Genomic DNA, 13,238 nt, shown 5'->3' with positions numbered 1-13,238 from the left:
GTGTATCCATGGCAGCAGCAATGCTTTTAAAAATGATTCAAGGATTTAAGTTAATTGACATTATGCAATTAATTGTTCAATTAATAGTCGTGGTCAGTTCAAAGTGCATCTATGCTATGATGTTATTTAGCCTCAGTTTAGATTGTGAAATTCAGTTTTAAGTTATCAAATGGTTATGTTGCCAATCATGCAGTTGCTATGGCATTCCTGACATGTTTCATCACAATCATTTGGCAGACGCTTTTATCCAAAGCGACTTACATTGCATTACACTACCACCCTTCGCAGAGGGGGGAGCAACCCTCCGGTTCCCAAGCGGAAGCTCTACCCACTGAGCTACTGCCTCCCCCTATGCAGGTTTTATTTTTGGTTCAGAATAAAATAATCCTTAGTTTTTAATTTGAATCTGATTGAATGATTTTTTTGTTTATTAAGGAGTCTGAAGGTAGTTTGGCTGTTAAAATATGCCGTTGCTATGGTGACCCTGGCGCGGTTGTGGGTTGTTGCTATAGTTATGGCGTTATTTTTCAATCTCTTCATTTTACACCGAGCTCCTTGCCGCTAGGGGCGCTGTGGAGTCACACAGGGAGGCAGAGAGGAAGAGGGAGTGTGTGTGTGCGTGCGTGTATGTGTGCGCGTGTGTGTGTGTGTGCGTACACGCAAACATGGAGCGCAGGGAGCGGATGGTGCTGCTGCTCGGCTCTCTGTCATCCGGACAGAAAACAACAACCAGGTAAGAAACAAGAAATCCCCGCGTGCGTTTTCGTCACTGATGAAAAGAACAATAAAACGCGATTACGCCGTTTGCTGTGCGATCCGGTGATTATCGCGATTATGTCGAGCTGGTGCGGGCGTGATGCTCTGCGTGTGTGTATATGTGCGCGCGTGTGCGTGCGTGTGTGCGTATGTGCGCACGTCTCCTCGCTCTGGTTGATCCGCAGTGTGCAGCCTCACCGGGGAGGAAACATTCCGACATTACAGCGGACCGGATGTTAGAATATCGCTGTTTCTACATCACGAAGACGCGGTGCAGACGCTGAGCAGGTGAACATGTGAACAGCGCCTCCTGGTGGCAGCGGGCTACAAGATCAAAGACGAAAAATGATCACAGCTCAGCACATCCGGTTTCCAAAATAAAAATGAATTAATACAGTTTGAATCGTTCCGTTTTTTTTTAAAAACTTTCTTTCTAAAGCAACATTCGCTTCGTCCTTTCTGTCCTTCTAACTAAGTCTTACTTTTCTTTACTTCAATTGTAAACATGAAAGTAATCCCAATTGGAAATATGATTTCTTTATCAATTAACGTAACGATGTAATATTAACTTTATTATATATAATTATTATGAACTAAAACTAATATAATCAAAAACACAGTTGTTTTTTTTTCAAAGCACTTCCTCTTAGTTTTTTACAAAATGTGTATATTCATGAGCTAAATCACTGCAGCTGGAAACTTATCATTCCAAATGGATCTTGCTTTCAGGGACTTCATTCAAATCAGATCAACAGAGAATATCATCAAACATTAACATTAATCCGTCATTTGTAAAACAATTAAGGAATAGCAGGAAATGATAAAATATTCAAACTATATATGTTTTTCAACTATATATTTATTTGTTTCTGATTAACAAAACAAATCTTATTAAAAATAATCAACCCCCCCAATTCAGAGATGTTTTATTTTGGAGGAGGTGACCGGATGTTGTTAGTGCGGTGTTTACCGGTGGTCTGACAGTAGGGGGCAGAGCTGCAGTGCGGACAAACGGGCTGAACAACCTGACACCCCTGACAGGCCCGGGTCCCTCAGAACCGGGTCCATCTCAATACATCCCGCCTGCACTGGGTCCATCTGAGCCGGGTCCATCTGATCCGGGTCAGTGTGTGCACCGCGTCGGGTGCTCCTCTGTACCCGGTTCATGTGCGGGCTGTGACCTGCAGCATCCTGGTCCGGACTGAACCTGCAGCGGGTTCTGACGGATGCAGAGTCTGTGATCGGGCTTTGAGGGGACCTGGACGCTGGTTGTCGGTCGGTGCTGCATGTGAGCGCGGGCCCTGCCCCCCCCCCCCCCTGTCCCTGCCGCTGGGAGGATTTGGATGCTCGTTTAGTCCAGCCTGAGAGGGACGGTGGGTTTTCTGCCTCGGGACGGTTTGTGCAGGAATCACATCCCAGATGAAGATTCCCAAAAGGCGGAAAAGGAGCGGACGGTGCGCCAGGTAGGATGCAGGCCGGACCGGACCGGACCGGGCCGTCTGTAGTCAGGCTAAATTAGGAGACTTGTGGGTGTGTAGCAGCTTAAAGAAACAGATGAAAGTAATGACGTCATGTTTTATGGAATCAGAACCAGAACCCAGTAAGTCACTTTGATGTGTCGTCAGATTCTTAACCCGGGTCAGACCGGGCCAGATTTATTGATCAGCAGGATGTGGCCGTGCACATGCGCACTGGAGCTCCCATGACTGTGCACTGCAGAGAGGAAGCTTCGGGGGGGGGGGGGGAGGCGCTGACTGAACTCATATTTATATTTAACACATGCACACACACATAAATGTATAAATATTTCATCAGTCATATAGATGATGTCACTGTATTTACATGATCAGCTGTTTCTGTCTGTGATGTTTGTTTGTCCTCATATCCACTGTGAAGCTTCAGGTGCAGTGATGGTACAACCTGCACTGTGAGCACACACACACACACACACACACAAACGCACAGCCATTTCACACACTCATAATGTACAAAAATACATAAACACGCGCACAAACTGACACACAATCGCGTTTAGTCCTGCTGCTAATCAGACCAAAGTGAGTGTCGATTGATAAGTTCTGAGCCCAGGACTATATCATTTGTGTGGAAGTTGAATCATTTCTGAGGCTGAAGCTGCATGATGTCATAGCAGCTGTGGAGTCCCTCACACCTCATTACACCTCAGTCTACGCCAGGCTCAGAACTTATCAGTCAACCCTTGTCCACTATACCAGACAGCAGATGTAGTGATGTACAGTGTGGCTGGTGATCACAGTGCAGGGTGTCGTTTGTTGTTCCTTTACAGTGTCCATTTTAAGACGTTGCCAGGCTCAGCTTGTCATGCTCAACCCTGTTATTGTCACGTAGCATTAGCATTAAGCTAAACCAAAGTGCAGCTGAGGCGGCTGAGCCTGACAGGCTGAGCCTGAAGAGCCTTATGTTTGCTGTATGTTGAACTTGTGTTGGAGTGTTGCAGAGGCTTCTCCTCCTGCTCCTCCTCCTCCTCCTCCTCCTCGTGTCACTGTGCCCTCTGTTCTGGCTTGTAGGCTAACACAGGAACAGGAAGGGTTTTGTCCGGCTCAGGATTTGTTGTAAGCCGTCAGGTTTTCCGGGTCGTCAGAACGATGGTGAGCTCCGACTGCAGCTTCATCGGATACAAACCGGAATGATGCAAACCTGGCTTCTGGCACAGCACCCCCACCCCACCCCCCGCCCCCCTCACATTCAGTGATGAGTTTGTTTATCGTAAACAAGCGGAGAGGAAGACGAGCTCAAAGAGTTTTACTGTGTTTCTCTTTGATCTGCTGCTGAGACGTTTAGATCAACTCCTGCTGGACCACAGAGTTTCCCTGACACATACACGCTCAGTACACACTGTACTCCACTACACTCCACTATACTCCACTATACTCCATCATACTCCACTACACTCCACTACACTCCACTACACTCCATCATACTGAACACTACTGCAGCTCACAGTGTAGCACTGTAATGTACTGTGTACAGTCAAACACACACAAGTCATGGGATACCAGTCTGTAGGAAACATCATTTCTCTACTCACTATACTTACGCAGTCTTACTTCAGTATACTCATTATAGCATTGCATATTCACATATATTTAGATATACCATCTTATAATGTACTTAATTATGTAGAGAGTGCAATACTGTGCCATACTATAATACTATAATACACATTCAGCTGTACATGGTTAAGTTTAGGTTCAGTCCCTCTAGAATGATGTGTAAGTGTGTGACGAGCCAAGCCATCCAAATCTTTAGGTTCTTTGTTACGATGTGCGATACGCTACAGTGCTATGATTCCCTACTACACTACACAATCTTGCTATACTAATAATGCTATGTAATATGAAACACCTTATTATACAACACTTTATTATACTTGTAGAGGTGGACGATACACTTGTGTATGGTAGCGTATGGTTTGTTGGACTGTATGTTTTTGGGAAAGCTGTGGTCCCGCCCCTGTGCAGTGATTGGCGGCTGAGCTGCAGCAGGTGTCACTGTTTGTCCAGCTGCTGATCGCCGTGAAGCCCCTCCCCCTCCCACTCTGTCCAGTCGTGATGTCAGACTGGTCTGACTGGAGACACGGCGGACGCGCAGTCGGCCTGAGCTCTGCATGCACTGATGACGGCTCGTTTGCATGCAGAACCGCATGGTTTGGACCGACGTGCATCACTTTCAACCTAAAGTTCCCCCACAGATCAGTGGGAACCAGTCAGAGCAGACAGCTGAGGTCAGAGGTCACTGCAGACACCGTGAGAGAAGCTCAGTGATCCACTTCACTATTCATGTGTTCAGTGTACAATGCTATACGGTACTACACTACACTGGTGGTACTCTAGCACACTAAACTACATTCTACCATACAATACTACAACATACTATACTATGCAATGCTACACTATATAAAGGTACAGTCCATATTATACTCTACCACACTATATTATACTATACACTGCTATACAATACAATACCACCAGTACCGCTTCACAGGTACCCATAGTGACCGTCACATCCTTCTTGTGTTTAGATTTGATTGACTGTCTTGTTGCTATGTGTCGGTGCATCGAGTTGCACTTCCGGTCCGGCTGCGCCCAAAGGGGGGCGTCCGGCTGCTTTCTCTGCAGACATGATATTTGCTACAGGTACAGCAAATACCATCGCACCCCTCCTGCCCCGCCCCGCCCCGCCCCGCCCCGCCCCGCCCCGCCCCGCCCCCTCACTGGCCTGTAGCCTGATCCAGCTGAAGAATGGCTTCTAACAGTGGCCAGCAGCTCTAATGCCTTTCCTGCTGTGAGAACGTATTGGGCTGACTGGGGGGACTGGGATGCTCCCAGTGTTCCCTGAGCTAAGCTTGCATACAGTCACTGCTCTGTGAAACTAACCACTGCTCTCTGTAACTTCCTTCCTCCCTTCCCTCTTCCCTTCCCTTCTACCGCTCATTGCCTTCCTCTCCTGTGTCATACCTCCATTCCTTTCTTCCCTCCTCTCTGTGCTTCCTTCCTTCCCCCTTTCTGTCTCTCACATTGTTACCTGAACCTCCTCTTCATCCCTTTCCTCCCTTTTTTTCTATTGCACCCTTCCTTCTGTCTGACATAATCCTCCCTTCCTCCCCTCCTTCCTTTTGTCTTTCCTTATTCCCTTCACGTTTGTATTTCTCTCCCTCTCTCCATTCCTACTTCTGCTACTGCCTCCCCCCTCATCCGTTTCTTCCTTGCCCCCCTCAACCCTTTGCTGTTCTGTCTTCATCTTCTCCCACCCTCCCTCCTCATCCTTCCTCGCCCCCGGCAGATAAATGGCTCGTTTAAGCTGGGAGCTGCTCGTGTTCTGTCTGGCTGGCAGATCCAGTGCCTAGTCCCCGGCCTCCAGGACAACGCCAGCATGAACGGGACGTCTGAGCAGGCTGACATCCTGCCGCCAAACTGCATGGTCAAAGACCGATGGAAAGTGGTGAGTCAGGACGCCTCCTCCTCCTCCTCCTCCTCCTCCTCATCTTTATCCTGCCCCTTTAACTACTGCATGAATGGCTGCTGTCAAAGAGAGCAGACAGACGCTTTGCTTTCCTCTTTCTATCTGGCTGTGAGTGTCCCTGGATTCAGAGGTCAGCTGGCTAAGTCGATGCTACAGTCTGATGTTTCCATGTCATGAAGATGACTCAGTTCTGATCTCATTCTGTCGCTACGGTAACTGATGCTCTACAGCTAGCTTGGTCCAGAGCAGCAGATGTTGGAGCTTAGTGATGAAAGATGAAGCTCCGCCTCTTGACCAATCACCTTGATTGGAAAACAGCATCACCGTACCTGCAGGATCCCCTTGACCCCTTTAGGGGGTCTCCCCGTATGAGGCGGGCCAGGAGGCGGGGCCAGGATATTTAGATGGGCACCAAATCAGCTTTGTCTTGCCGAGGAGACGGACAGTATTTATAAACAAGATACAGTAACGACACTGAAGATCAATCACATCCAGCTTTGTTTAAAGTGCATTTGACATGAATGAATTATTTTCCAAATGTTCTATAATCAAGAAGAAAGCTCGGTTCTTGACATAATAATGTATGTAACTCAGTTTACATGTCAGCTGACCCGGCACAGCCAATCAGAGAGCAACTGATCGTGTCGCTGTCTCCACTTGGTTCACTGATTATTAGCGTCTTCACTCAGGCGGCACAATGCAACTGTAACCCACACACACACACACACACACACACACACACACACACACACACACGTGACGACTTTGATGGTGTTTTGGCTCAAGGGCACATCAGCAGGATTTTCCAGCTGCTGCTTGAACTGAAGCTCTGTTAATCTCATTTAACACAGAAGAACAGGAGGCGGTGAAGAGAAAACAGGAAATAAACCAAAAGACCAAAAGATCGTGTTCAAACCTATTCAGTCTGATTTAACTTTCTGAATGTCCTCTGTCCCAGCTCAAGAAGATCGGTGGGGGGGGGTTTGGAGAAATCTACGAGGCCCTGGACCTGCTGACGCGGGAAAACGTGGCGCTGAAGGTGGAGTCAGCCCAGCAGCCAAAACAGGTCCTGAAGATGGAGGTGGCAGTGCTGAAGAAACTGCAAGGTGAGAGTCCATCACAGTCACACAGCAGATCTCCACAATCCATTGGAGTATGGCAGGCCAACAAGTGGAAGTGGACCAGGATCAGACCAGGATCAGGTTCAGAATGCGACCTTGTAAGACCAAACTGCACATCCAAATTGTTGCACACAAGACAGAAGCGGGCCTGTTGGCTTTAAACCTCTGTGGTCGTCTCAAAATGAAGCCATTTTTAAGTTGTGTTCCTGTGTTCATGTAACTGTGCTTGGCTCTGTTGTTGTCCAGTTTGTATGTAGAGACTGTAAAGGGATCTCAGCGCTAACCTCATCTTAACTTCAACATAAAAGGCCAAGGATGATGCTTTGACCTCAGAAAGGAATGCCGCATGGTCCAACAATGTTCTCAGAGCTCTCCTCACACCTCGCCGTCACACGGAGGGCGGCATGATAGGAAAATGGTGAAGGAATGTTGTCTCAATCCACTGCCCTCTAGAGGAGGAGACAGAGTGGTGCATACACTCACACAGCTCATTCTGTAGTGAGGGTGCGCCAAAGAACCCATGTGACAGTCTTTCATTGGTTTGTGGCAAAAGTATGTAAATGTACAGGATATGGGTATTTAAGAGGACATTGTGAAAAGGGCGCTCTTTCTCTTCTACCTCCTGCTCTTCTACCTCCTGCTCTTCTACCTCCTGCTCTTCTACCTCCTGCTCTTCTACCTCCTGCTCTTCTACCTGGCTCTTCTCTTCCTCCCTGATCCTTTCCTTCTTTTGCTCTTTCTTTCTCTCTATTCCCTTTTCCATACTTCTCTTCTCTTTGGCCACCATTACCTGGTTTGTTTATCTGGTTTATTTGGTCATTTCTATCTCTTTAGATGTTTTATATTCCCTCAGCTGTTGTAAGCCTGACTGTAATGTCAGCTATCAGCTCATGTTAGCTAACTCTCCATTCTGTTGTGTCCTGCCTCTCTTTAGAGCTAAATTAGCATCGCTAAATCACACTGCCATTCTTATTTATTAATGGAGTCAGATAAAACACAGTTAACTATCTCTGTCCATATTAGGGTGTGAGTTTTTTCATCCTGTCAGACTCAGACTGCTGCTTTCTGTCTTTAGGTAAAAACCACGTCTGTAAGTTCATCGGCTGTGGCAGAAATGACAAATTCAACTATGTGGTCATGCAGCTCCAGGTGAGTCACGCTGGCCCTCCACCGCTCACACACACACACACACACACACTAACTCAAGTGACACCTGATCCTCCTTGGTGGAGGTACTGATGAACTAAACTATCCTCTGTGCTCAAACAACCTGAAGACCAACCTGAGCAAATATTCAGTTTGTAGTGCAGTGAAAGTATTCAATACTCCACTAACGTGTGTGTGTGTGTGTGTGTGTGTGTGTGTGTGTGTGTGTGTGTGTGTGTGTGTGTGTGTGTGTGTGTGTGTGTGTGTGTGTGTGTGTGTGTGTGTGTGTGTGTGTGTGTGTGTGTGTGTGTGTGTGTGTGTCAGGGCCGTAACCTGGCGGACTTGCGGAGAAGTCAGCCCAGAGGAACCTTCACCTTGAGCACCACCCTGCGGCTCGGGAAGCAGATCCTGGAGTCCATCGAAGCCATCCACTCTGTGGGCTTCCTGCACCGGGACATCAAACCGGTAACGCTGCCTCACAAACCCCCGAGGCCAACTGAGATGGTTTAAATGTGCTACGTCCAAGCAGCTGATCATACATGTGACACACAGGCAGGGAACATGTGTGTTACACGTATCTCACAACCACAAACTGAGAGTTAGATATTATATTAGTGTCCAGCTCGGATGTGCTAACAGGAAGTTTCCTTTAGGTCTTAAAAGTTTCTGTCCATGTGACCTTTGACCTTTACTGGGGACCTTTACTCAGCTGGTTTCTATCAGCCTGGTCCAGAGCTGCAGCTCCGGTTACTGCTCTGCCTCTCTTTGAAGCTCTATTTAAAGGGAAGAGCAGCCTGATGCTCTGCTGAAGGCTCTACAGAGATCCTCCAGCAGGGGGCAGCAGGGTGAAGAACAAACGAGCACACGCACAAACAACATAAGGATTTTTAATGTTTGACTCTGTTAGATTTTAAGTTCAAACGATGTCAGCTTGGTGCTTTTGCAGATCTTTTGTTGATCAGTCTGGACTCTTGGCGCTTCGCCGTCTTCCTCTGCTGTGTTTGCGTCTTTGCTTTTCATTCTAATGAGCTCATTGACATCATCAGTGTGATGTAGTGTCCCCGGCAGCTGATCCAGGAGGAGGCGTGTCCTATCGCTCTTCCTGACGCACCGCTCTGCTGTTTTATTCCCGCAGTCTAACTTTGCGATGGGCCGGCTTCCCTCCACCTACAGGAAGTGCTACATGCTGGACTTTGGCTTGGCGCGGCAGTACACCAACACCACCGGAGAGGTCCGACCGGTAAGAAACGCCTCTTAGAATCTCAAAAAGCCGCTGTTGTGTTTTTGGTGCAAAGGTCACAGGGTCACCCAACCCGAGATCTGCAGACCACCAACCTCCTGTTCTAAAGTCAGCAGGCTCAGCAGAGTCCCCCTCCATGAGGGTCCCTGGAGGCCACCAGGCAGATCAAACCATCTGAGCTCTTCTTATGGACAAACACTCCATGTCTTTGTATTGATCTCCACCTCCTCCTCAGTTAGACCCCCCCCGCCCCCATCAGTCATGATGTCACAGCTATTTTTAGATCAGTTGAAGCACAAGCTGCTTTCATTTACCATCATCCCTCCTCTTCCTCTGCAGCAGTATGATGAATGTTTGATGCTGTTATATGCATCAGTGGGTGAGAGACCTCAGGCTCTCTCTCCCTCGCTCTCTCTCTCTCCCCTCTCTCTCTCTCTCTATGTCTCCCGCTCTCTCTCTCTCTCTCTCTCTGTCTGTCTGTCTGTCTGTCTGTCTGTCTGTCTGTCTCTATGTCTCCCGCTCTCTCTCTCTCTCTCTCTCTGTCTGTCTGTCTGTCTGTCTGTCTGTCTGTCTCTATGTCTCTCTCTCTCTCTCTCTGTCTGTCCCTTTGCACCCCTCTCTTCATCCCTCCATCCTCCTTCCTGCTTGCTCATTGGTCAGTCGCACTGCAGAGGTGCGACTGACCATCATGTTGATACTTTGAATTAGTTCAGTAACTGGAGGTCACATGGTCACATGGTCTAACATGTGACCTCGTTCTAATGCAGATCTGTGTTTGGCTCAAATCCAGGTTTGTGTCCTCTGAGTACTAGAAAGATCATGTGAATGTAAATGGCTTTAGGCATCTTCATCAGAGTCTTCATCAGAGTCTTCCCTGGTAACAAACAGGATTTGTGTTTTATACTGAGTGTTGTGACATTACGCTTCCTGCTAGATGGTCTTAGTTTAGTAATTACAAATGCATTTTGTTTTTATTTCATTCAGCAGCTCACAGTGTGAAATAATAGTCTTCAACATCTTCATCATCATCATCAGTTCTGTGTGGTTTATGTTTTTGATGAAGGTTTAATTTTGGTATGTTTGATTTGTTGATGTCTTTGTTATTCCTTTACGCTTCAGTCTTGGTATTTTTCTTGCAGTTCCTTTGGACTTATGATTTTGACCTGCATGCCTCCCGTTTCTCCATCATCTCCATGGTTACCAAGGGATGTGAGTGGTTTCTATGGCAACAGAGGGTCACAGAAGGTATCAGCAGCCGAACACAGTTCGTCAAATCTGCAGTTAAATTAGAATAAGATCAGAGCCCAAACCCAGAAACCCAGAAGGTCCTTTTCCTTGGAGTGAAGTCGTGCCCTCTGGACTGAGCCTGAGTATCTTCTTATTTCAGCCTCATGGGGGCACTATGCTGCTTCTTTAAGCCTCAGGGTCACATTAGAAGACAGGAAGTTATCGCTGTCTCACATCCTCGACCACAATTACAAGGATCCTTCAGAAGTGAAGGAAGAGAAATGTCCTTCACCTTTGCCAATGTAAAGTTAGAGGACATTTAAATACTCAAGTAAAGTACAGACAACATCCCCAAATACTTCAACACTGTCATTAGTATTCAGACTTCTTTGATTTACACCAGTGTCTGAAATGCTTCCACCTTCTGCCTCCTGGCTCAGAGGCACTGTTGCCTCACATGGTAACCCTAACCCTGCCGAGGTGATGTAAGTCGCTTTGGATAAAAGCGTCTGCTAAATGATCGTAATGTAATGTAATGTACTCTCAGGCATTCTGTCAATCCCCTTGAGCAAGGCACTAGGCAGTAGACCTGCAGTTTGACCCTGTTTGATGCAACGTGACCCTCTGCTGATGTTTGTCTCATGATTTGGTTATTTTGATCTCTTATGTTATAATTTACTCTGTTTACAAACAATATTCCACTAATGTTCCCCCGTCATTTTGATTGGGTAACGTGCATCGTAACCTTCAGGATGTTCCAGAAACATTCAGGTTGGTTTGTTTATTCCAAGAACATCTACAGGATATTTGTGATGGTTGATGAAGTAGCTGCAGGGAACGTTCCCTCTAGTTTCCCTTTGGTTCTCTTATGAAACCTTAAGAGCTCTGGGAAACATTCTGAGAACCGTGTTGAGGCAAAACCCAAGGCTCTTAGCCTGTTTCCTTGGAAACCTTCACTTGAACCAATTTAGAAATGTTCCTCTAAGCTTAAGAAAACTGTGCTGGAACATTCCCTCATGGGAACCTGAGAACCTGAGAACTGGAACCGGAGAACGTTGCTGGTTTGACTTTTTGAGATGGTTCCCTTTTGGTTTGGGAGAATAGTGGAAGAGTTCTTACCAAGGAAGGAAGGAAACTAACCCTTAAGGAAACTTTCCCCCCAAAGAGTTTGTTTTCCAAAATTCATTGGATAAAAACATTAACGATTCTGGTGTAACAATCTAATTAAAGTCTTAAAAGAATTTTTTTTGAAGATTTTTTTTTGAGAAATACGACGCGAGATTAAAACACACACACACACACACACACACACATACAAGTGTAGATCTACTATAATATGAATCACAATATAATAATACACTTTATTAGAAAGCAGTTTGTTTATGTTTTTCTGTAAACAGTGTAAATTATTCCACCTTTCATGATTTTGTTGTATTTTTCTGTGATGTTATTGAGCATAAGCGGAAACTAAAGACTGGCGTTCAGCCTTGATGTCAAGGCTGAATGATGAATGAGACGAACATTCAAGTCACTTTATCTCGTCTGCAGCCGAGGACAGTTGCCGGTTTCAGAGGGACGGTCAGATATGCTTCAGTCAACGCACACAAAAACAAGGTAAACCAACACAACATGGAAACATTCCATCTTCCTGCTGCTCAGACGCACAAAAAGTCCAAAGGTGTCAAAGCTCTGAGACTTGAAAGGAGAAACATCAAATACTGCGGTAATCTGCCATTGATGCTAAAGTAGAACTACACTTCCTCCCATGTGTTCACAGGCAAACTGGCACCAAGCAATCAATGCTGTTTGTGTTGGCCAGGGGCAAGATGCATGGATGAATACTTCCTACATTGTCATGGTCAGGGTCACGGTTCAGTTCAGGGTCGTGGTTAGGGTCAGGGTCATGGTTAGGGTCAGGGTCAGGGTCAGGTCAGGGTCATGGTTAGGGTCATGGTTAAGGTCAAGGTCATGGTTCGGGTCATGGTTAGGGTCATGGTTCGGGTAATTGTCAGGGTCATGGTGAGGGTCATTGTTAGGGTCCGGTCAGGGTCATGGTTAGGGTCAGGTTAGGGTCAGGTCATGGTTAGGTTCATTGTGAGGGTCAGGGTCATGGTTAGGGTCAGGTCAGGGTCATGGTTAGGGTCACGGTTAGGGTCATTGTTAGGGTTAGGGTCAGGTCAGGGTCAGGTCAGGGTCATGGTTAGGGTCATGTAGCCCACAGCCACACAACACTAAGAAACTTCATGGTCTTTTCCCAACCGAGTAATCACAAAGACAAACTCTCTTCCTGTTCAACCTAACATGCTGGTCCTGGGTCATGTTCTTACAGGAAATGGGTCGTCATGACGATCTGTGGTCGTTGTTTTATATGTTGGTGGAGTTTGCTGTGGGACAGTTACCGTGGAGGAAGATCAAAGATAAGGTGATTCTCTCCCGTAACTACGGCCTTAAATCAGAGTATAGACAAATCCTCAGAGTACCAGGAGGTCAAAGGTCAAAGTACTGAGTGTCATACATACTACTGCTATACCCAAACTAGCACTAATATGAACGTTTTCTTGCTGCTTTTCAGGAGCAAGTTGGTCAGATTAAGGAGCGTTATGACCATCGAATGCTCCTGAAATACATGCCTTCAGAGTTTCACGTCTTCCTGGACCACGTCCTGGCTCTGGACTACTACACCAAACCAGACTACCAGGTACCCTCGGCCTCCTGCTGTGTTCACACGTGGGTGCATGATGGTGTCT

General features: G+C 46.7%; 1 protein-coding gene across 2 annotated transcripts in view; it reads left to right on the top strand.

Moving 5' to 3' along the window:
* Window positions 1–615: 615 nt before the first annotated feature.
* The window catches only part of ttbk1a (tau tubulin kinase 1a), a 31,474-nt gene continuing 18,851 nt past the window's right edge, over window positions 616–13,238 (top strand). Inside the window, exons 1-9 of one of the 2 annotated variants that reach the window (XM_076170694.1) lie at window positions 616–733; window positions 5,578–5,736; window positions 6,716–6,863; window positions 7,954–8,027; window positions 8,349–8,489; window positions 9,160–9,264; window positions 12,040–12,105; window positions 12,821–12,913; window positions 13,064–13,189. In XM_076170694.1, the coding sequence (XP_076026809.1) occupies window positions 5,668–5,736; window positions 6,716–6,863; window positions 7,954–8,027; window positions 8,349–8,489; window positions 9,160–9,264; window positions 12,040–12,105; window positions 12,821–12,913; window positions 13,064–13,189 (822 nt within the window). In that variant the 5' untranslated portion in view covers window positions 616–733; window positions 5,578–5,667. Of the gene's footprint in view, window positions 734–5,577; window positions 5,737–6,715; window positions 6,864–7,953; window positions 8,028–8,348; window positions 8,490–9,159; window positions 9,265–11,034; window positions 12,106–12,820; window positions 12,914–13,063; window positions 13,190–13,238 lie in introns of those variants that run through there. The other variant, XM_076170693.1, reaches the window with a different exon arrangement.

Source organism: Genypterus blacodes, unplaced genomic scaffold, assembly GCF_046128005.1.
Source record: "Genypterus blacodes isolate CSIRO-AG114 ecotype Tasmania unplaced genomic scaffold, CSIRO-AGI_Gbla_v1 ptg000227l_1, whole genome shotgun sequence".
NCBI lineage: Eukaryota > Metazoa > Chordata > Actinopteri > Ophidiiformes > Ophidiidae > Genypterus > Genypterus blacodes.
Note: the sequence above shows the minus strand (reverse complement) of the source record. Positions and strands in the feature narration are given on the sequence as shown.